This window comes from Procambarus clarkii, chromosome 82, assembly GCF_040958095.1.
Source record: "Procambarus clarkii isolate CNS0578487 chromosome 82, FALCON_Pclarkii_2.0, whole genome shotgun sequence".
NCBI lineage: Eukaryota > Metazoa > Arthropoda > Malacostraca > Decapoda > Cambaridae > Procambarus > Procambarus clarkii.
The window spans coordinates 20,011,103-20,036,997 of record NC_091231.1 but is presented as its reverse complement, the minus strand read 5'-3'; the positions used below and the strand labels follow the sequence as shown (position 1 = coordinate 20,036,997).

General features: G+C 37.3%; 1 protein-coding gene across 1 annotated transcript in view; it reads left to right on the top strand.

The window, feature by feature from the left end:
* The window catches only part of LOC138358186 (26S proteasome non-ATPase regulatory subunit 10-like), a 64,388-nt gene that overhangs the window by 6,685 nt on the left and 31,808 nt on the right, over positions 1 to 25,895 (top strand). Inside the window, exon 2 of the mRNA XM_069315688.1 lies at positions 14,866 to 14,964. Coding sequence (XP_069171789.1) covers positions 14,866 to 14,964 — 99 coding nt within the window. The remainder of the gene's footprint in view (positions 1 to 14,865; positions 14,965 to 25,895) is intronic.

Below are 25,895 nucleotides of genomic sequence, written 5' to 3'. Positions count from 1 at the left end.
CTAGGTACGACATATATATATATATATATATATATATATATATATATATATATATATATATATATATATATATATATATATATATATATATATAATATATATATATATATATATATATATATATATATATATATATATATATATATATATATATATATATATATATATATATATATATATATATATATATGTTGTACCTAGTAGCCAGAACGTCGTACTCGGCGTACTATGCAAGGCCCGATTTGCCTAATAAGCAAAGTTTTCCTAAATTAATATAATTTCTCTATTTTTTTTTCTTATGAAATGATAAAGCTACCCATTTCAAAACGTATGAGGTCAATTTTTTTTTTATTGGAGTTAAAATTAACGTAGATATATGACCGAATCTAACCAACCCTACCTATCTTGAGGTTATCTTGAGATGATTTCGGGGCTTTTTAGTGTCCCCGCGGCCCGGTCCTCGACCAGGCCTTCACCCCCAGGAAGCAGCCCGTGACAGCTGACTAACACCCAGGTACCTATTTTACTGCTAGGTAACAGGGGCATAGGGTGAAAGAAACTCTGCCCATTGTTTCTCGCCGGCGCCTGGGATCGAACCCAGGACCGCAGGATCACAAGTCCAGCGTGCTGTCCGCTCGGCCGACCGGCTCCCTATAAACCTAACCTATAAACCTAACCTATAAACCTCCCTATAAACCTAACTTAACCTATCTTCAAAGACTAGGTTAGGTTAGGTAGCCGAAAAAGTTATGTTATGTTAGGTTAGGTAGGTTAGGTAGTCGAAAAACAATTAATTCATGAAAACTTGGCTTATTAGGCAAATCGGGCCTAGCATAGTAGGCAGAAAAGTGCGTTCTGGCTACTAGGTACGACATATATATATATATATATATATATATATATATATATATATATATATATATATATATATATATATATATATATATATATATATATATATATATATATATATGTCGTACCTAATAGCCAGAACGCACTTCTCAGCCTACTATTCAAGGCCTGATTTGCCTAATAAGCCAAGTTTTCATGAATTAATGTTTTTTCGTCTACCTAACCTACCTAACCTAACCTAACCTAGCTTTTTTTGGCTACCTAACCTAACCTTACCTATAAATATAGGTTAGGTTAGGTTAGGTAGGGTTGGTTAGGTTCGGTCATATATCTATGTTAATTTTAACTCCAATAACAAAAATTGACCTCATACATAGAGAAAAGGGTTGGTTTATCATTTCATAAGAAAAAAATTATAGTAAATATATTAATTCAGGAAAACTTGGCTTATTAGGCAAATCGGGCCTTGAATAGTAGGCTGAGAAGTGAGTTCTGGCTACTAGGTACGACATATATATATATATATATATATATATATATATATATATATATATATATATATATATATATATATATATATATATGTCGTACCTAGTAGCCAGAACGCACTTCTCGGCCTACTATGCAATGCCCGATTTGCCTAATAAGCCAAGTTTTCCTGAATTAATATATTTTCTCAGATTTTTTTCTTATGAAATGATAAAGCTACTCATTTCATTATGTATGAGGTAAATTTTTTTTATTGGAGGTAAAATTAATGTATATATATGACCGAACCTAACCAACCCTACCTAACCTAACCTAACCTATCTTTATAGGTTAGGTTTGGTTAGGTAGCCGAAAAAGCTAGGTTAGGTTAGGTTCGGTAGGTTAGGTAGTCAAAAAACAATTAATTCATGAAAACTTGGCCTATTAGGCAAATTGGGCCTTGCATAGTAGGCTGAGAAGTGCGTTCTGGCTACTAGGTACGACATATATACATATATATATATATATATATATATATATATATATATATATATATATATATATTTATATATTAGTATATTTTGGTAGCAGTCTTTTCTGTAGACATATATTATTAAATATGACCGAAAAAGTAAGATTAATAATTCTAACACGAATTTTCTCAATCTTTCGTACATTTCGTTTCACTGTTGGAGGTAAATCAAAAATCAATTCTCCAAAATTCATTTTTATTTCTAGTCTGACGCGACACGAGCGCGTTTCGTAAAACTTATTACATTTTCAAAGACTTTAGTTCACAAATACACAACTGAATAGAACTTACTTATCTCCGATTTTATATCTACATTTGAGTGAGGTGGAAGGGGTGATGTGGCATTAACACAAGACAGAACAAGATGTGGTATTAATAGGGTATTAATTTCATCAACACAAGACAGAACAAGAGTATTAATAGGGTATTAATTTCATCAACACAAGACAGAACACGAAACAATGGATATTGAATAGAAGTGTTTGTAGAAAGCCTATTGGTCCATATTTCTTGATGCTTCTATATTGGAGCGGAGTCTTGAGGTGGGTAGAATATAGTTGTGCAATAATTGGCTGTTGATTGCTGGTGTTGACTTCTTAATGTGTAGTGCCTCGCAAACGTCAAGCCGCCTGCTATCGCTGTATCTATCGATGATTTCTGTGTTGTTTACTAGGATTTCTCTGGCGATGGTTTGGTTGTGGGAAGAGATTATATGTTCCTTAATGGAGCCCTGTTGCTTATGCATCATTAAACGCCTAGAGAGAGATGTTGTTGTCTTGCCTATATACTGTTTTTTTTTGGAGCTTACAGTCCCCAAGAGGGCATTTGAAGGCATAGACGACGTTAGTCTCTTTTAAAGCGTTCTGTTTTGTGTCGGGAGAGTTTCTCATGAGTAGGCTGGCCGTTTTTCTGGTTTTATAGTAAATCGTCAGTTATATCCTCTGATTTTTGTCTGTAGGGATAACGTTTCTATTAACAATATCTTTCAGGACCCTTTCCTCCGTTTTATGAGCTGTGGAAAAGAAGTTCCTGTAAAATAGTCTAATAGTGGGTATAGGTGTTGTGTTAGTTGTCTCTTCAGAGGTTGCATGGCTTTTCACTTTCCATATATATATATATATATATATATATATATATATATATATATATATATATATATATATATATATATATATATATATATATATATGTCGTACCTAGTAGCCAGAACGCACTTCTCGGCCTACTATGCAAGGCCCGATTTGCTTAATAAGCCAAGTTTTCCTGAATTAATATGTTTTCTCTAATTTTTTCTTATGAAATGATAATGCTACCCATTTCATTATGTATGAGGTCAATTTTTTTATTGGAGTTAAAAATTAACGTAGATATATGTCCGAACCTAACCAACCCATCCTAACCTAACCTAACCTATCTTTATAGGTTAGGTTAGGTTAGGTAGCCAAAAAAGTTAGGTTAGGTTAGGTTAGGTAGGTTAGGTAGTCGAAAAACAATTAATTCATGAAAACTTGGCTTATCAGGCAAATCGGGACTTGCATAGTAGGTCGAGAAGTGCGTTCTGGCTACTAGGTACGACATATATATATATATATATATATATATATATATATATATATATATGTCGTACCTAGTAGCCAGAACGCACTTTTTGGCCTACTATGCAAGGCCCGATTTGCCTAATAAGCCAAATTTTCCTGAATTAATATATTTTCACTAATTATTTTCTTATGAAATGATAAAGCTACCCATTTCATTATGTATGAGGTCAATTTTTTTTTATTGGAGTTAAAATTAACGTAGATATATGACCGAACCTAACCAACCCTACCTAACCTAACCTAACCTATCTCTATAGGTTAGGTTAGGTTAGGTAGCCTAAAAAGTTAGGTTAGGTTAGGTTAGGTAGGTTAGGTTGATGAAAAACAATTAATTCATGAAAACTTGGCTTATTAGGCAAATCGGGCCTTGCATAGTAGGCTGAGAAGTGCGTTCTGGCTACTAGGTACGACATATATATATATATATATATATATATATATATATATATATATATATATATATATATATATATATATATAAATATATATATATATATATATATTTATATATATACATATATATGTATACATATATATATATACACATATATATATATATATATATATATATATATATATATATATATATATATATATGTCGTACCTAGTAGCCAGAACTCACTTCTCAGCCTACTATTCAAGGCCCGATTTGCCTAATAAGCCAAGTTTTCCTGAATTAATATATTTACTATAATTTTTTTCTTATGAAATGATAAAGCAACCCTTTTCTCTATGTATGAGGTCAGTTTTTTTTATTGGAGTTAAAATTAACGAAGATATATGACTGAACCTAACCAACCCTACCTAACCTAACCTAACCTATATTTATAGGTAAGGTTAGGTTAGGTAGCCAAAAAAAGCTAGGTTAGGTTAGGTTAGGTAGGTTAGGTAGACGAAAAAACATTAATTCATGAAAACTTGGCTTATTAGGCAAATCGGGCCTTGAACAGTAGGCTGAGAAGTGCGTTCTGGCTATTAGGTACGACATATATATATATATATATATATATATATGTTGTACCTAGTAGCCAGAACGCACTTCTCAGCCTACTATGCAAGGCCCAATTTGCCTAATAAGCCAAGTTTTCCTGAATTAATATATTTTCTCTAATTTTTTTCTTATGAAATGATAAAGCTACCCATTTCATTATATATGAGGTCAATTTTTTTTTATTGGAGTTAAAATTAACATAGATATATGACCGAACCTAACCAACCCTACCTAACCTAACCTAACCTATCTTTGTAGGTTAGGTTCGGTTAGGTAGCCGAAAAAGTTAGGTTAGGTTAGGTTAGGTGGGTTAGGTAGTCGAAAAAACATTATTTCATGAAAACTTGGCTTATTAAGCAAATCGGGCCTTGCATAGTAGGCCGAGAAGAGCGTTCTGGCTACTAGGTACGACATATATATATATATATATATATATATATATATATATATATATATATATATATATATATATATATATATATATATATATATATATATATATATGTCGTACCTAGTAGCCAGAACTCACTTCTCAGCCTACTATGCAAGGCCCGATTTGCCTAATAAGCCAAGTTTTCATGAATTAGTTGTTTTTCGACTACCTAACCTACCTAACCTAACCTAACCTAACTTTTTCGGCTACCTAACCGAACCTAACCTATAAAGATAGGTTAGGTTAGGTTAGGTTGGGTTGGTTAGGTTCGGTCATATATCTACGTTAATTTTAACTCCAATAACAAAAAATTGACCTCGTACATAATGAAATGGATAGCTTTATCATTTCAAAAGAAAAAAAATAGAGAAAATATATTAATTCAGGAAAACTTGGCTTATTAGGCAAATCTGGCCATGCATAGTAGGCTGAGAAGTGCGTTCTGGCTACTAGGTACGACATATATATATATATATATATATATATATATATATATATATATGTCGTACCTAATAGCCAGAACGCACTTCTATGCCTACTATTCAAGGCCCGATTTGCCTAATAAGCCAAGTTTTCATGAATTAATTGTTTTTCGACTACCTAACCTACCTAACCTAACCTAACCTAACTTTTTCGGCTACCTAACCTAACCTAACCTATAAAGATAGGTTAGGTTAGGTTAGGTAGGGTTGGTTAGGTTCGGTCATATATCTACGTTATTTTTAACTCCAATAAAAAAAAATTGACCTCATACATAATGAAATGGGTAGCTTTATCATTTCATAAGAAAAAAATTAGAGAAAATATATTAATTTATGAAAACTTGGCTTATTAGGCAAATCGGGCCTTGAATAGTAGGCATAGAAGTGCGTTCTGGCTATTAGGTACGACATATATATATATATATATATATATATATATATATATATATATATATATATATATCGTACCTAGTAGCCAGAACTCACTTTTTGGCCTACTATTCTAGGCCCGATTTGCCTAATAAGCCAAGTTTTCCTGAATTAATATATTTTTTCTAATTTTTTTCTTATGAAATGATAAAGCTACCCATTTCATTATGTATGAGGTCAATTTTTTTTATTGGAGTTAAAATTAACGTAGATATATGACCGAACCTAACCAACCCTACCTAACCTAACCTAACCTATCTTCATAGGTTAGGTTTGGTTAGGTAGCCGAAAAAGTTAGGTTAGGTTAGGTTAGGTAGGTTAGGTAGTCGAAAAACAAATAATTCATGAAAACTTGGCTTATTAGGCAAATCGGGCCTTTCATAGTAGGCTGAGAAATGAGTTCTGGCTACTAGGTACGACATATATATATATATATATATATATATATATATATATATATATATATATGTCGTACCTAGTAGCCAGAACGCACTTCTCAGCCTACTATTCAAGGCTCGATTTGCCTAATAAGCCAAGTTTTCATGAATTAATTGTTTTTCGGCAACCTAACCTACCTAACCTAACCTAACCTAACTTTTTCCGCTGCCTAACCTAACCTAACCTATAAAGATAGGTTAGGTTAGGTTAGGTAGGGTTGGTTAGGTTCGGTCATATATCTACGTTAATTTTAACTCTAATAAAAAAAAATTGACCTCATACATAATGAAATGGGTAGGTTTATCATTTCATAAGAAAAAAATTAGAGAAAATATATTATTTCAGGAAAACTTGGCTTATTAGGCAAATCGGGCCTTGAATAGTAGGCCGAGAAGTGCGTTCTGGCTACTAGGTACGACATATATATATATATATATATATATATATATATATATATATATATATATATATATATATATATATATATATATATATATATTATTAAATATGACCGAAAAAGTAAGATTAATAATTCTAACACGAATTTTCTCAATCTTTCGTACATTACGCTTCACTGTTGGAGGTAAATAAAAAATCACTTCTCCAAAATTCATTTTTATTTCTAGTCTGACGCGACACGGGCGCGTTTCGTAAAACTTATTACATTTTCAAAGACTTCACAAATACACAACTGATTAGAACTTACGTCTCTCTGATATTATATCTACATTTGAGTGAGGTGGGAAGGGTGATGTGGCATTAACACAAGACAGAACAGGAGGGGATATTAATAGGGTATTAAAAGTATCAACACAAGACAGAACAGAAACAATGGGTATTGAATAGAAGTGTTTGTAGAAAGCCTATTGGTCCATATTTCTTGATGCTTCTATATTGGAGCGGAGTCTTGAGGTGGGTAGAATATAGTTGTGCAATAATTGGCTGTTGATTGCTGGTGTTGACTTCTTGATGTGTAATGCCTCGCAAACGTCAAGCCGCCTGCTATCGCTGTATCTATCGATGATTTCTGTGTTGCTTACTAGGATTTCTCTGGCGATGGTTTGGTTATGGGAAGAGATTATATGTTCCTTAATGGAGCCCTGTTGCTTATGCATCGTTAAACGCCTAGAAAGAGATGTTGTTGTCTTGCCTATATACTGGGTTTTTTGGAGCTTACAGTCCCCAAGTGGGCATTTGAAGGCATAGACGACGTTAGTCTCTTTTAAAGCGTTCTGTTTTGTGTCTGGAGAGTTTCTCATGAGTAGGCTGGCCGTTTTTCTGGTTTTATAGTAAATCGTCAGTTGTATCCTCTGATTTTTGTCTGTAGGGATAACGTTTCTATTAACAATATCTTTCAGGACCCTTTCCTCCGTTTTATGAGCTGTGGAAAAGAAGTTCCTGTAAAATAGTCTAATAGGGGGTATAGGTGTTGTGTTAGTTGTCTCTTCAGAGGTTGCATGGCTTTTCACTTTCCTTCTTTTGATGTCTTCGATGAAACCATTGGAGAAGCCGTTATTGACTAGGACCTGCCTTACCCTACAGAGTTCTTCGTCGACTTGCTTCCATTCTGAGCTGTGGCTGAGAGCACGGTCGACGTATGCGTTAACAACACTCCTGTTGTACCTGTCGGGGCAGTCGCTGTTGGCATTTAGGCACATTCCTATGTTTGTTTCCTTAGTGTAGACTGCAGTGTGGAAACCTCCGCCCTTTTCCATGACTGTTACATCTAGAAAAGGCAGCTTCCCATCCTTTTCCGTCTCGTAAGTGAAACGCAGCACGGAACTCTGCTCAAATGCCTCCTTCAGCTCCTGCAGATGTCTGACATCAGGTACCTGTGTAAAAATGTCGTCAACATACCTGCAGTATATGGCCGGTTTCAAGTTCATGTCGACTAAGACTTTTTGCTCGATGGTACCCATGTAGAAGTTTGCAAACAGGACACCTAGGGGAGAACCCATGGCGACCCCATCTACTTGCTTATACATGTGCCCATCCGGGCTCAAGAAGGGTGCCTCTTTAGTACAAGCTTGGAGTAGTTTCCTCAGAATAGTTTCTGGCATGTCAAGAGGAGTACAGGCTGGATCACGATACACTCTGTCGGCTATCATTCTGATTGTCTCGTCCACAGGTACGTTGGTAAACAGCGATTCTACGTCCAACGAGGCTCTTATCCCTGTGGCCCGTGTGCCCCGCAGTAAGTCCACAAATTCCTTTGGAGACTTCAGGCTGAAGGCGCAAGGAACATAAGGAGTCAGCAGGCCGTTGAGTCGCTTCGCCAGTCTGTACGTGGGTGTGGGTATCTGGCTAATGATTGGCCGAAGTGGGTTTCCAGGCTTGTGCGTCTTGACATTTCCATACGCATATCCAGGTTTATATTCCCCAATGATCTTTGGCAGGTGGAGTCCGGATTTCTTGGCGTTCACAGTTTCGATCAGTTTGTTGACCTTTGCTTTTAATTCGGCTGTAGTGTCCTTCGTTACCCTTTGGAACTTAGTTTGGTCAGAGAGTATGATGTTCATTTTCGCCAGATATTCGTCTTTTTTAAGAATGACATATATTGGCGACTTGTCACCTCTCCTGACAACTATCTCCTTGTTCTCACGAAGGCTTTTAGCTGCCGCTTTAAGCTCGGGGGACAGTATGGTGCTTCTGTAGTTGCCTCGATTCTTTCCTCCTTCTGCAATAAGTTCTGCTTGTAAGGTATCTTTGGTAGTGACCTTCTTTTGTGTCTCGAGGTCGAATATGTCGTCCAACAGAATTTCCAACTCTACTTTCCGGGCCATTTCACTCGGTCTGGACATAACATGACAGTTTATGCCCAGATTTAGGAGAGTGACTTGGTCCTCAGTGAGGTTAATTCCTGCAAGGTTCAGGAAGCCATCTCTTGGTCGTGGAATTGCCATAGGTCCTCCATATAATGTTGTTAGTTTCTTGATAATCCTTGTTTCAGTGCTGAGGTGATGTTGGTCTGTGAGGATGTCGAGGTGTTGTTCAATGCGGGTACGGATACTATGGTCGATGTTGCTATTTCTCCACTCGTTTGTAGCATGAAGTAGTTGCGTTTTGTTGTCTTTGATTTCATTCTCTGCCTTGTATATCTGATCACGAATCAGATCCTGGCGATATTTTATCGTGAAGGCTTGATTCCTTGCTGCTGGGTCGTGCACTTTATTATTAGTATATTTTGGTAGCAGTCTTTCCTGTAGACATATATTATTAAATATGACCGAAAAAGTAAGATTAATAATTCTAACACGAATTTTCTCAATCTTTCGTACATTACGCTTCACTGTTGGAGGTAAATCAAAAATCACTTCTCCAAAATTCATTTTTATTTCTAGTCTGACGCGACACGGGCGCGTTTCGTAAAACTTATTACATTTTCAAAGACTTCACAAATACACAACTGATTAGAACTTACGTCTCTCTGATATTATATCTACATTTGAGTGAGGTGGGAAGGGTGATGTGGCATTAACACAAGACAGAACAGGAGGGGATATTAATAGGGTATTAAAAGTATCAACACAAGACAGAACAGAAACAATGGGTATTGAATAGAAGTGTTTGTAGAAAGCCTATTGGTCCATATTTCTTGATGCTTCTATATTGGAGCGGAGTCTTGAGGTGGGTAGAATATAGTTGTGCAATAATTGGCTGTTGATTGCTGGTGTTGACTTCTTGATGTGTAATGCCTCGCAAACGTCAAGCCGCCTGCTATCGCTGTATCTATCGATGATTTCTGTGTTGTTTACTAGGATTTCTCTGGCGATGGTTTGGTTATGGGAAGAGATGAAAAGTGAAAAGCCATGCAACCTCTGAAGAGACAACTAACACAACACCTATACCCCCTATTAGACTATTTTACAGGAACTTCTTTTCCACAGCTCATAAAACGGAGGAAAGGGTCCTGAAAGATATTGTTAATAGAAACGTTATCCCTACAGACAAAAATCAGAGGATACAACTGACGATTTACTATAAAACCAGAAAAACGGCCAGCCTACTCATGAGAAACTCTCCAGACACAAAACAGAACGCTTTAAAAGAGACTAACGTCGTCTATGCCTTCAAATGCCCACTTGGGGACTGTAAGCTCCAAAAAACCCAGTATATAGGCAAGACAACAACATCTCTTTCTAGGCGTTTAACGATGCATAAGCAACAGGTCTCCATTAAGGAACATATAATCTCTTCCCATAACCAAACCATCGCCAGAGAAATCCTAGTAAACAACACAGAAATCATCGATAGATACAGCGATAGCAGGCGGCTTGACGTTTGCGAGGCATTACACATCAAGAAGTCAACACCAGCAATCAACAGCCAATTATTGCACAACTATATTCTACCCACCTCAAGACTCTGCTCCAATATAGAAGCATCAAGAAATATGGACCAATAGGCTTTCTACAAACACTTCTATTCAATACCCATTGTTTCTGTTCTGTCTTGTGTTGATACTTTTAATACCCTATTAATATTCCCTCCTGTTTTGTCTTGTGTTAATGCCACATCACCCTTCCCACCTCACTCAAATGTAGATATAATATCAGAGAGACGTAAGTTCTAATCAGTTGTGTATTTGTGAAGTCTTTGAAAATGTAATAAGTTTTACGAAACGCGCCCGTGTCGCGTCAGACTAGAAATAAAAATGAATTTTGGAGAAGTGATTTTTTATTTACCTCCAACAGTGAAGCGTAATGTACGAAAGATTGAGAAAATTCGTGTTAGAATTATTAATCTTACTTTTTCGGTCATATTTAATAATATATATATATATATATATATATATATATATATATATATATATATATATATATATATATATATATATATATATATATATATATATATATATATATTGAATAAATAAGTCCCCTGTGCAGTGTTAATACCCCTCCCCCTGTGTAACCTTTTTATATATTATTTATTGGTGGCGGTCATTATATTATAATAAGTTTTTGCCTTTCTTTCCCTTCCCCTTTTTTGTTTACTAGGATTTCTCTGGCGATGGTTTGGTTATGGGAAGAGATGAAAAGTGAAAAGCCATGCAACCTCTGAAGAGACAACTAACACAACACCTATACCCCAATGGCGATGGTTTGGTTATCTCTACTCACGTTGCTCTGAATGGAGCAACGTGAGTAGAGAGTTTGAAAGAGTAACTCAGGTATTGGTGAACAACGGATATAGCAACGCGGAAATAAACGCTGCTATAAGAAGACACTTGGACCGTTGGTATAATTCAGAACCTAGAACAGAAACCACAACACCCCCAATAAAATTATATTACAAATCAACCATGCACAGTGAACATATAAAAGAGGAAAGAATAATGAAAGAAATAATCCGTAAAGGAGTAAAAAGCACTACTCCTAACCAAAACATAAACCTGATAATATTCTACAAAACCAAGAAGACTTCCGAACTCCTTATCAAAAACAGCCCGAAGCCGACGGAGAACCCTCTACAGCAGTCAAGCGTTGTATACATGTACACTTGCCCCCACGAAGGATATAACCTTCAATGTAAGTACATAGGTATGACGTCGACCAAGCTGACGAGGCGTTTGACATGCCATCTTCAATCTGGTGCCCCTAGGAATCACATGAGACAAGCCCATGACATTACTCTAACAAGAGAAATGTTGAACAAGAATACTTGCATAATAGACAAAACCCAAGATTCAAGAAGATTACAAATTCTTGAGGCAATTCACATAAGAATAGAGCGACCTACCATGAACACCCAAATCACGGAACTATTTACTCTACCCACCATGAGAGTAAGGACAAGACAAGAACATATCGATGCCAACACAGAAGACAATGTCCAACATAACAGGCCAATTACACTGGATTAATCTTTGTGTTTAGATAGGAGATGCCTCGTATGGGCCAATAAGCCTTCTGCAGCCCCTATGTTTATCCCTTATGTATCCTCCAATGTTTTCACCTTCATTGTATTATCACCTGACCTAATGCGGGTATAAAATCAACTAGTATTGTAAGATCTGTTCACTTGAGAATGAACCATGGAGGTTCGAAACGTCGTGCAAATTATACAAATAAGTGTAATACACTCTATAGTAAATCACTTCTTTTCTTCACCTTAAAGTACGAAAATGAGTTTTGGAGAACTCCTATTTCAATTAAGCCCTGATGCTAAGAAAATAGTTAGAGGGATAGAAGCCCTAAACCAGAAAATAATAAATACAGAATATGCGGTCATATTCAATGAAATATATATATATATATATATATATATATATATATATATATATATATATATATATATATATATATATATATATATATATATATATATATATATATATATTAAGTTGTGAGGGTACCACCTTTGGTCAAAGTTGGGACCCATAGCCTCGGAGAAGAAAATAAGAAGTTTCCAGAGAAGACCTCATGGATTCTCACTGAACACAAAGATGCATATCATAAGTTGTCGAGTCCTCCAGCTCCTCACATGGCGGGCAGGAACCCTGAATGCAGTGTGCATTTTCCCGCTGTATCACCACGCTGAGGCGCTGGAAAAGGAAGCTGGCAGCTCTAGGGTTTCATAATGTTTCAATTAGCATAGGACCCAGTTCCTTTAAATAAAACTGGTGGCACTTTTACCCCAGGCGCCTAGTGTCTCAGAAGCAATGGGGACAAAATTGTAGTGGTGATCCAGTTATCTATACTTACGGGATTTGGCTGCTTCCCTGTGGGTGGCAGTGCAACCTGGTTGTGCAACACTAAAGTCAATGTTAGCCAGGTGTTAGCCAGGGTTGATACACACGTGTAGTCCCACACCAACTGCTTGTCATTCTTCCAGGGGTTCACTGTGATACCATCTGGGCGACCAATAAGAGCATCAGAGTTGTGGGGCGTAAGGTAACGGGGGTCTCTCTCAACTGGGCATCCACCTGTGGTGAGGCTCCTCCTGATGATGTCGTTAACTTCACTGTGCCTCGAGTGCCATCCCCCTGTGCTTTGGCAGAGTAGGCCATGGTAGCCGTATCTGTCGGCCACCACCTCTCCGCAAATACACTTATATATGGTGTGGATTGGGGCAACAAGGGGGTGGGCCACAGCAATTCAGAAGGCGTGTGGTGCGGGACGTGTGCCAGTTGATGACATTGGGGTCTCTAACATGAAATCCCCTGCATATGGGGCTGCTACTGCTGTTAGGCGAGCAATGTCGTGTTGTGCTGTTGCAGCACCCAGGCACTCTGCAGCAACTTGGTCTACAATGGGGCCATCCCAGCTAGATTGCTTGTGGGCTTTTGAGGATGGTGGTTGAGGTGATGGGCCTGCACGAGAGGCCCACTCTGTGGCACAGCATATAAAATTGGGATCGTGTACACCTGCCAGCTGATGTAAGTAGGCAGGTAGAATTTCCTTCACAAGGTCGTCGGATGCCGAGGAGGACAGGAAGACTAGTACGGTGATTTGCGTTGCTGTTCGACCTCCGAGGCCCCGAAGTCTTAAGGGAAAAGAGGCTTATTCCACTGTAGGTCATCAAGAGAGAGGTTGAGGGCTTTTTCTAACATTGATTTCAGTAACAGGTCATACTCACCTAGATTATGGCTACTGTAGGATGATGAACACCTCAGAAAGTAGGTTAACCTGGGGATGGAACGACATCTGGTGATGTCCTCATCGCCAGATGAAGGATATCCTCAATAATCATCTTGTTTATCTGACAATGATACCACAATGTTACTCTCTTCTCAAGTCAGTATGGTTAGATAACAACTAGTGAAGCAGGATATCATAAATTATAATAATAATATTTATCGGGCATAACATGGTGTTGCTGATGCCTTAAGCTTGCATGATAAGATAGCGAATGGTGGTGTTCAGAGTATCTGTGAAGGTCATTGTTAACTGATGACGACAACGATGTTCCTCATGCCTCCATCAGCCATTCTCAAATATCATCAGTTACATACCATTTATGGTTATATTGGTTGTATGGTGATGGTAACAATGATTATCTTGCCTCGAGCAAGTATTGCCAACATTTTATTGACAAACTTGTATGGCATACGATGCTTATAAAGGTTATATTGATTAACTAACGATGGCAAGACTGGAGCTGTTGGTTCACCCCAGTAAAGTTTCTTCTTATGTACATAATAATAATTAAATTAATAAATAATTATTATTTGTTATTATTTAATAATTAAAGTCCCAGTAATGTTCTTCTTATGTACATAAGAATAATAATAATAATATTTATTAGGGGAAAATCCCATACATACAAAATGGTATACGAGAAGAATGTTGGATCTCAAGGCAGGACAAGTATATACAGTAGTATGGTTCAAGCCACTAATACACTCAGCGTTTCGGGCCTGACAATAGCACCACTGTCGCTCTCGTCACAAGTAATACATTATCAAATAAGAACTGTTCAGATGTCGGATATTTTAATAGTGATCTATTCTTAAAAATTTTAACATGATCTTTCTCTCTTAAATTTAGGGTGGAAAATAATTTTGCATACTATTTAGAGTCTGTACACTTTACTAGTATATAAAAATGTTCATCTAGAATAGATTATTTCAATATTTACATAAAATACAGGAATCGTGACGGTTTATGCATAATAACAATTGTGGTATCTGTTAACAGGCTGGACAGCCCTTCACCACGCAGCCATATATGGTCGCAACAACATTGTGAAGGTCCTCCTCGACGCTGGAGCAAAAATTAACGCTGCAGATAAGTTTGGTAAGGATGACATTTATGCATCCCAACATTATATAACACTGATGTCATACAACACACCACAATTTTTATGTGTCAAAATGCAATATTTATATTTTATAATTATACCATATGAGAGAATGTCTGTCTGTTCAAAGTTGGGGCCAAATTTTTCATATAAAAAAATAGTTTTATAGTAATCTGCCACATTATTCATTAATTTGTGAAAATTGACATAAAATTCCAGCTGTGAATAATTTGCCTTTACTCACATCAAACAGACAATTCTCCCACAGCGTCAAAGTTTCTCAAGCAAACTGCTGTATACCAGAGTAAGTGTAACTGTTGTTTGTTTAGTTCTTCACACCACTGAGCTGCTCCCACTATTGTAAGACAGAGGGACAGAAAAACATAGAGAGAGAGACACACACAGAAACTCAGAAACAGAAACACAGCTAGAGAGACAGATAGACAGAGAGAGGCAGAGATAAAGATAGAGGAAGAGAATGAGACAGACAGTAGTTAAAGGGATGGATGGATAGACGAAGATGCGGATTAATAAATAGATCAGCCGTAGTAGCCGCCATGAGGGTTCTAACCAATGTGCTGTGAGTTACCAGGCACACGTTCCAGACGACTAGGCCACGACATGGTCAAAACAATTGCAACCTTGGGTACTACTGCACCCTCTAGGACTCCTGAGCCTTCCATTGACGCCGATGCAGGGTGTCAGACAATCCACCACGTGCACTCTGGCTCAGTCATCTTGGAATGTTCTACCTCTGACGCTCTTCCTTTAATACACAGAGAGTAATCACACTCTCGTGATGTATCAATGAGAAAATCAGTAGGAGCCGTGGCGAGGGTTCGAACCTATGTGCTGGGTGTTCCCAGGCACACACTCTGTGTGTATTGATAATGGAGTACCCTGAAGACTGAGCCACAGTGCATGGGGGGGGGGGGGGGGGGGGTTTGAGTGAATCCATTGGTTCGGGTTCAGTGGAAACCTATAGATGTAGGAGCATCAAAATGCTCTTACATCTGGCAAGGACGTATTCGGCCGCCATTTTAAATTTGGGAGCAATCCTGTGTATAAACGTACCACACAATTAACATTCATTCTTTAACCAAACTAATCTAAAAACTCTATTATTTAAATATCACTAATCCAACGTATAATCCAACACATTCAAGGCCTATCACACCTAAAATGCACACATAAGTGAAGAGTCCCTACATCATCTGTATGTCAACAAATGCCACTCGATCCCGCTCCATCTGCCACAGTCATCTGGACCCAGGATCCATCTGGACCCAGGATCCATCTGGACCCAGGGTCGTAACATCCTCTCACTGTTGACACCCAACACACAGACAATTATATTTCTCATCAGAGCTCTCTCTCTCTGATGAACAGATAGACAGACAGATATAGAGAAACAGAGACAAAGCTATCTAGAGACAGAAACTGACAGCAGATTAATGGATGAATAGATGGCTGGAAACATGAATAGACAGATAAGTGGATTGATAGATGTATGGATGCATTGATTGCTGGATGTTTAGGTACAATGATATATAGACTAATATATAGATTGATAGTTAAATGAACAGATATTTGGTTGAATTAATGGATACGAAGTTGATTAGGTGCATGGATAGATAGATGAAAAGAAAGCAAGCTGTAGATATAGTGAGATAGATGGATAGAAAGCTAGATGGAAAGATTTATGGACAGATGGTTGCATTGATGGATGGATAAATGGCTGCACAGGTGGAGAGAAAGATGGATGGAAAGATGGACAGATGTATATAGATAAATGGACAGAGAGGGCAGATGAATGGATAGATGTATGAATAGATAGATGAATGAGTAGATGGATAGATGAGTAGATGGATGGATAGATATTTTCGTATTTTTATTTATTTATTTATTTTATTTATTTATGTATATATACAAGAGTTCTTACATTCTTCTACACGTCGATAGATGGATAGATGGATGTATAAAGGGAAAGACGGATAGATAGATGTATAGACAAACAGGCAGAGGTGTAGATGTTTGGACAGATGGATAGACGTACAGGTGAACAGAGAGAAAGATAGAAAAATGAATATATGGATTCCTATATAGGTAGATTGAAAGATAGATGAATATATATAGATTCTTAAATATATGATGAGTAGATAGATAGATGGATAGATAGACCGAGATAGATGGATAGATAGACCGAGATAGAGAGATAGATAGATGGATGCATTGATTATATATATAGATTAATGGCTAAATAATAAGAGAGATAGGTGGATGGACGGATAGATAAATAGAGAGATAGGTGGAAGGATAGATATATGGTCAAATTGGACAGACAGACCTAGGCATCGCTGGATACCCATCCAGTATAATATACAGCACAAATTCGGTCAAAGTTTCCAAGGCTAAGAACCAATAAATGTTCAATATTTATAGACATTTTCACCTGAAATATAAACTCAAAATAAGAATCTTATTGAGTCGAGACACATTACATATATTATGTTACGTACTCCAAAGTGTGAGAGAGAATATCTGTGTGTGTCTGGCTGTTTGTCGTTGGAGGCCACACAGATGGAGCTAGCGTCATCCATATGGGCAGAAGAAATGATCTGGGGTACAGGATGAAAAATGGATGATTTGGGTTGTCAGAATTCAATAGGTAAGAGCATGTCAGGATCACATTCAGACCCCCCTCACACATTTTTGGCAATGCACGCCCTCTGTTCAGCTAGATAGTATCAAAACAAACTTTCAGAACAATCGTTTTTTCGTATAGTAATATGTACCATTTTACACTGATTCCGGTAAAATTAACAAATTACCTGCTGTCAATAATTTGTTCGTACTCACATAAAACAGACGATTCTTCCAAAACTTTAAAAGTTTTGCAAGACACAACCCTTTATGAGAGTAAGGGAACTATACATTTTTTAGTATGTCACATAAGCTCTTCTCGCATGCGATAACCCACACATTACACAAAAATATTGTTGATAAGGAAGAGAGAGACAGACAGACAGTGACCGAGAAATACAAAGACAGAGACACATAGTCAGAAACAGGCAGACACAGAGGCAGAGGGAAGAAATAGAGGCTGATAAACAGAGAAAGAGAGAGCTAGAAAAGAGAGACAGAAAGACATAAAAGAGATAGAGAGCAGATATATATGTAGATGTATGCATAGAGATGTGGACTGATAGCGTGAAGGATATACTTATGAATATAGACAGACAGGGGTATGGATAAACAGCTGAATATGATAGATAGATGGATGGGCAGATAAATGGCTTGATAAATACATAAATGAATAGAAAGATGAGATGGTAGCTGGATAAATAGACAGACAGATAGATAGATAGATGGATAGGTGGATAAAGAGATGGATAGATGGATACAATGATAAATATATTTACAGATAGATGAATAGGTATATATATATGACAGAGAGATAAGTAGATGAATGGATATACTCAGCAAACAAAAAACATTTTTGACCGTTTTTAATTGGTCGCAGAAAGGTGGCACTGAAACTATTTATATAATGTTGTTTTAATAACGTATAAAATACATTACTTTCTGTCACTCAAATCGTAGACAGCATGATTTGTTGTCCTGGTCAAATTTGCTGTCAAATCGTAGTCAGTTGCAATAGTAAAACTGATGATTTAAAACTTTTCTAATTAAAATTAAGTACAAGTACTTCATATGTGTGTGTGTGTGTGTACTTACCTAGTTGTACTTACCTAGTTGTGACTGCGGGATTGATCTCTGGCTTTTTGGTCCCGCCTCTCAACTGTCAGTCATCAGATGTACAGGTTCCTGAGCCTATTGGGCTCTATCATATCTACACTTGAAACTGTGTATGGAGTCAGCCTCCACAACATCACTTCTTAATGCATTCCATTTGTCAACTACTCAGACAAAAATCTTTCTAATGATTCTATGGCTCATTTAGGCACTCAATTTCCACCTGTGTCCCATAGTGTGTGTGTGCCCCATGCATTAAATAGTCTATCTTTATCTACCCTATCTATTCATTTGAGAATCTTGTATGTAGAGATCATGTCCCCCATAACTCTTCTACCTCCCAGTGACTTGAGGTTTAATTCCCATAGTCTCTCCTCGTAGCTCATACCCCTCAGTTCGGGTACTAGTTTAGTGACATACTTTTGAAACTTTTCCAATTTAGTCTTATGCTTGAGTAGATATGAACTCCACACTGGAGCCACAAAATCCTGGATTGGTCTGACATACGTGGTATATAAAGTTCTGTATGGTTCCTCACACAAGATTCTAAAGTCCGTTCTTATATTGGCTAACCTAGCATATGCCACTGATGTTATTCTCTTGATATGGGCTTCAGGAGACAGGTCTGTCGTGATATCAATCCCCAAATCTTTCTCTCTGACTCTTGAAGAATTTTATCTCCCAAATGATACCTTGTGTCTGGTGTCCTGGTCCTTACACCTATCTTCATTACATTACATTTGCTTGGGTTAAATTCTAACAACCATTTGTTCGAAAATTCCTACAGCTTGTCCAGATCTTCTTGAAGCTTCAAGCTGTCCTCCTCTGTCTAAATCCTCCTCATAATTTTGGTATCGTCAACAAACATTGAGAGGAATGATTTTATACCCCCAGGGAGATCATTTACGTATATCAGAAACAGGATAGGTCTGAGTACAGAGCCCTGTGGGACTCCACTTGGGACTTCACGCCAATTTGAGGCTTCACCCCTTATTGTAACTCTTTGCTTCCTATTGCTTAGGTACTCCCTTATCCACTGGAGTACGGTACCAGTTTCTCCAGCCTGTTTCTCCAGATTATGCATCAACCTCCTATGGGGTACTGTAGTATAATTTCGAGGTAAAGGGGGGTCTAAACCCTTTAGTTATAGGTTAGGATAAGGAAAATTGGGTAAATGGTAATTAAATAGTTTTGGTGAGTTATATCCCTTTCTAACTAAGGTTAGGTTAAGGATGGTTGAGTTGAACTGATGTAGAGAAAATTCCCATTATTATCATATTTTCCATTAACCTCCCTTCCCCAGGTAATAGAGGTTAGGTTGAGGATGGTTGAATTATGTGAAAAAAAAATGCTACAAGTATGATGCAATATTGAACCAAGATTCGTGTATCAGAGGTTAGGTCCAGGGAGGTTGGGTTGATGCATAAACAACACCTTCTTCCCATATATACAATAAATTTGAAGTTAGATAAAGGGAGGTTAGGCCCAGGACGGCAGGGTTGATGCACAAATAACACGGTCCTCCCATATTTATGATAAATTTGAAGTTTGATAAATGGAGGTTAGGTCGAGGACGGTTGGGTTGATGCACAAACAACACGTTCCTTCCATATTTACGATAAATTTGAAGTTAGATGAAGGGAGGTTAGGTCCAGGACGGTTTGGTTGATGCACAAACAACACGTTCCTCCCATATTTACGATAAATTTGAAGTTAGATGAAGGGAGGTTAGGTCCAGGACGGTTGGGTTGATGTGTAAAAACAAAACACCTACCCAACACTATATTTACAATATTGAACACAGTTCCAAGTTTTAAAGGAGAGGGGCTGTTAGGTCCATATCCAAAACATCACTTTTCTATGAATATGGTTACACTGTTCAACAAAGAACCTAGCAGGTTAGGCACAGTGCGGATAGGTTCATATCCAAAACTTCAGTTTTCGAAGAAAAATAGATAAAATATTCAACAAAGCTCCAAGACTCTTGCAGGTTAGGCACGGGCATTTAGGTTCATATCCAAAAAAACATCACTTCTCTGAGTATATGTCACATCAGAGGTTGGGTCCAGGTTTAGATGGAATTGGTGAAAATGTGGGTAAAATGGGTTTTGGCTGTGCTATGATACACAACATTTAGGCATATTTGGTGGAAATTGTCTCCAATTTGGTGGCGATAGCTTAAATTTCCCAAACTTTAATCAAATCTGCTAGGTCAGGGATAGGTAAGGCTATGTAGGGTAGGTTGGAATATGTGAAAACTTGGCTAAAATGGTCTTTGGCTGAGCTATGTAACAAATTATTTTGGGTATATTGGGTAGAAATTATCTTAAATTAGGTTCAAAACCCTATCTAGATCAACTTGAAGTGATAGTAAGTCCTCCTCCGAATTAATTTCCTTACCGATTTTCGTATCATCGGCAAATTTGCAAATGTTGCTACTCAAACCTGAATCTAAATCATTTACATATATTATAAACAACAGAGGTCCCAGGACAGAGCCCTGAGGCACCCCACTTACAACATTTTCCCACTCTGACTTGACTCCATTTATACTAACTCTCTGTTTTCTTTGGTATAGCCATGCCCTAATCCAGCTTAATATAGCACCCCCAATACCATGAGACTCTATCTTTTTGATCAGTCTTTCATGTGGCACTGTATCAAAAGCTTTGCTAAAGTCAAGGTACACAACATCGCAATCCTTACCACTATCACCTGCCTCAACAATGCTAGAATAAAAAGATAACACATTTGTTAAACATGAACGGCCATTTATAAAACCATGTTGCGACTCAATTATTAATTTATGTTTTTCAAGATGAAGACGAATTTTATTTGCTATTATAGATTCGTGTAACTTTCCCACAATAGACGTTAGGCTAATTGGTCGATAGTTAGACGCAAGATTGGTACACATTTTTATGGAAATGTAGATTGGTACACATTTTTATGGAATGCCCATACACGTTGCAGTATCCACAGTATAAGGAGTAGTCCACATCAGCAGAACTCACTATAGCAGGACTGGACCAAGATGACGTACTGGGAGATGTGTCTGATGACGATCGGTGAATTAGTCTATAGGTGTCATCCAGCTGTGCACACTTAGTAAGGTCGGTCTCTCCTTTGTCTGAAAGGAAGCGACGTATAGGAGTAGGAATACGACGAAGGAATTCTTCCATCAAGATGAGGTTGAGGAGATCTGCAAAGGTGTTGATTTGGGCTGATTCCAGCCACTTCATGAGATATCTTTTTTTATTTTAAGCGAATTCTAAATACGTAGTAGCACTAGACTTGATGTTGTTCCTAAATCTACTTATGTAACTCTCTTCTGATAGAAGGTAGGCATCAAGCACTACCTGTTTCAACACAAGATAGTCAGTCTCTGTAGCTAGAGAGCTGAGGATCAAGGTAGCTCTACCTGTCAAATGAGATTTGAGAAGTACAGACCACTGATCCTGAGGTCAGCTGAGTTGGTTAGCTAGAGCCTCAAATGAGGTAAATAATGCATCCACCTCAGTTTCTACAAAAGGCGGCATTAACTTAATGGCGTGAGAAACATTGAAATGTACCGGGAGTTTAGCTTCTGTTTCCTGGCGATGAGTGAGGTGGGAGGTTTCAAAGACAAGCTCTTGACGTCGGAGCTCTAGTCTCTCTTGGTCACGTTAACGTTCCAATGCAACTCGTTGTTCAGCGATTTGGAGTTTAAGTTCAAGTTGTTCTTTTTGGAGGGCTGCTTCTGCTTCCCGTTCTCCTACCTGAAGAGCTTCCTTCTGTCGTTCACGTTCTATGTTGGATAACTATATCTTCAACTTTATGGCTGTCAGAGCGGCCTTATCTGCAATTAAATATTGTTCGTGCGCCGGCGATGTGAATCGGTCGTTGTCTACCAGGAAATCTAGAATCATATTATGGAGGTCAGTTTTAGTGGCTCCATGAGGAGGAAAAAGGTGTTATTCAATAGTGAGAGTCAGCAGTTCCGCCTTTGTAGCACGGATCAGTGTTCCTACTTCATCTTCTGGGTTATGACGGAATGCTGCGAGTTTAAATTTTGTGAATGAATTAAAGACAAGCAAAATATAGAGAATCTCCTTCTGCAAGTGAACCAATGTACGAGTTGGTAGATTGACAAAATGACGTGGCAAGACTGTCAACTTTAACTATCCTGTGTGGAATTACAATTATAATAAGGTAAGATAAGATTATAAGAATTAAATGGAGTAATTAAATCATGAACAGTGAAACAAAATGTTTCGAGGCAGTACAAAGGGATGTAAGAATTTCTATACCCGGTACTTTACAAATGACAATGATAAGGGCAAGAGGTGTCCTATTAAGACTTGGTAATACTTAGAGTTACAATTCTTTGTTCTCTGGAAAAGAATGGTAAACTCCCTATCTGGGTAAGTATTATGATCTCTGACCTTAAGGGAGTTATGCGTAGGGGTGCAGAGTGTCAGTACTGACAAGAACTGTTGTACGGGAGCCAAAGATACAGTGAAGTCCTAGATGCGAAAGGAACTAAAGTCCGGTACGTCTTCCTACATTTGGAATGTAAAGATTTGAGCGTAATAGCCCGGAGACAGACCAAATTACCAGAGTACCCAAGGGGGTGATCTGTCTGAGTGAGAAACTCTTCTGTAAGAACGAGAATAAGGTGGAAAACACAGGATATAGCAAAGATTATTAGACAAACCATTACGAGTATGAATTTGCTGTGGGAACCGACCTGTGAGATTTATATTTATTTAATTTATATGAGTTTATATAGAATTTATATTTACATTAATTTATATACTTCGATAGCAATTTGTATAATGATAAGTGGACTGTATTTCTGCAATAATTTCATAATCTCATAAATCGATCCTCTACACATTAGGGGGGGGGTTTATATTAATTTAAGTTATATATATGCAGCCAATCAAACTACAGTATTAGACTACATACATTGAAGAGGTTCCTTATCTTATAGTACAGCAGGTCTTAGTCCACCAGGTATAACTAGGTTGTAGACACCACATTTTCCCTCTTTGAGGTAGCTTCCATCACCCTGGTAACTGATGCACAAAGCATGCTTCCTCGTCTTGACCTGTTAAAAGGGCGCTAGCTGTAAAGCCAGAATCCTATATATGACAGGTATATCAGAGAAACACTGTACATGGAACAATGAAGACCTGGCTTAATTACCTTTAGTATGAGGCTATGTCGTGCTCTAACCGGGCCACCCGATATAATGACATTACTGGCCATAAATGAAAGTTAAACGGGTTTCGGATAGAACACTTAACCTGATTTGTTGACAGCGTGTTTATAATGGTACACCTTTGGTTTCCATAACACTTCGTCCAAGTAAAATTAACAGGAGCCGAATTTGCTCCCGTGAGCCTCTCAGGTCTAAGTATCAACAATGGCTGCCCCACCTTCCTCACTCCTGACGCCTGGCTTACATTGTCCAGATGACAGAAAGTGATAGAAAGGTCACATTTACTCTACTTTAATATTGATAATTAAGTTAATTTATATGAGATGTTTTTATGATGGTAAAGTCCAAAGACTAATGTATTTAAGAATAATTCCCAGCAGAATAGCTGGTGAATTTATAATAGTATGTGGTGATGATATCCCGTTTTCTATAGGCGGTAATTCCACTACAAGTTACGTTTTCTATGGGTAACTTGTTTATACAATACAGCTATTATCTGTATGATTATTAAATGGTGTCGGATTTTCCGACATTTGCGCATAAAACACCTATGTAATCTAAAGTCAACCTAACAGTCACAAATTGCTACACCTGAAATGTATAAAGTATTAGGTACACAGATAGATGGGGTGCATCTATCGAGAGCTGGGGTTGTTGTTGCGAACTCATTGGAAGAAGTGGTTAGAGGTGTATGTTTGGGTTTAAAATGGTAGTAGATAGAGGTATGGGAATTGATTTGGAGGAAGGAGATAATAAAAGTATGTGTTTGTGGGAGAAAGGAATTGGCAAAATGATCAGGGAAAGAGAAGGGCCTCAAAATAACAATTCACTTAGGGTATATTACACTAACAGTAGAAGTCTAAGAAATAAAATTAACGAATTAAATGCTCTTGTCTGCACAGAAAAAAATAGATATTATTGCACTTACCGAAACGTGGATGAATGTAGAAAATAGAGAACTATTATCTGAATATCAAATAAATGGATTTAAACTATTTCACACAAATAGATATATTAGACGAGGAGGGGGAGTAGCCATATATGTTAGGGACAATTTGAAATGTAGTCTCAAAGAGGGAATCAAAACTGAGCCACACAGAAACTATTTGGATAGAATTATACGAAAAAGCAAATAATATTATAATAGGAGTTATATATAGGCCACCAAATTTAGACAGAATGGAAGCAAAGCATCTATGGGATGAAATATCTAGGGCATCTAGATCTAACAGTATTTACGTCATGGGTGACTTTAATTTTAGTGGAATAAACTGGGTGAACAAAACAGGAAATAGTGAAGCAGAAGATTTTCTACAATTAATTGACGATTGCTTTCTTACGCAACACATTAAGGAACCAACGCGGGAAAATAATATTTTAGATTTAGTGTTAACTAACAGGGAAACACAAATTAATGACATCGAAATAGGGAGTGAGCTAGGGAACAGTGATCACAAAGAAATCAGATTTAGCATAGAATGGAATAGACCTGTGGGAGAAAATTCTGTTAAAGTGCCAGATTTTCGAAAAGCTGATTTTAATAGCCAAAGAAATTTTTTGGGTCAAATTGATTGGAAAGTCCTGGGTATGGGGTTGGGGCAGGTCTTGGAGCGAGACATGAACCCAGTGATAGGTGACGGAAATGGGGATTTCGATGTGGATTCAATATATAACTTATTTAAGAATATTCTAAACAAAGCACAGGAACGTAGTATACCATACAAATTGAATAGATCGAATACTAATGACCCAAAGTGGATAACAAAGAATTTGAAGAACCTTATAGGTATAAAGAGAGTTTGGTACAAAAGGATTAAAAATGGGGAGGTCACTTTAGAACTGGAATTCGTACAACTGGTTAGAAATGTTAAAAAAGAGATAAGGAAAGCAAAAAGAAACTATGAAGTTCGCATAGCAGGGCAAGCAAAGACTAAAGACAAAAACCTAAAGGGTTTTTTCAGTTAT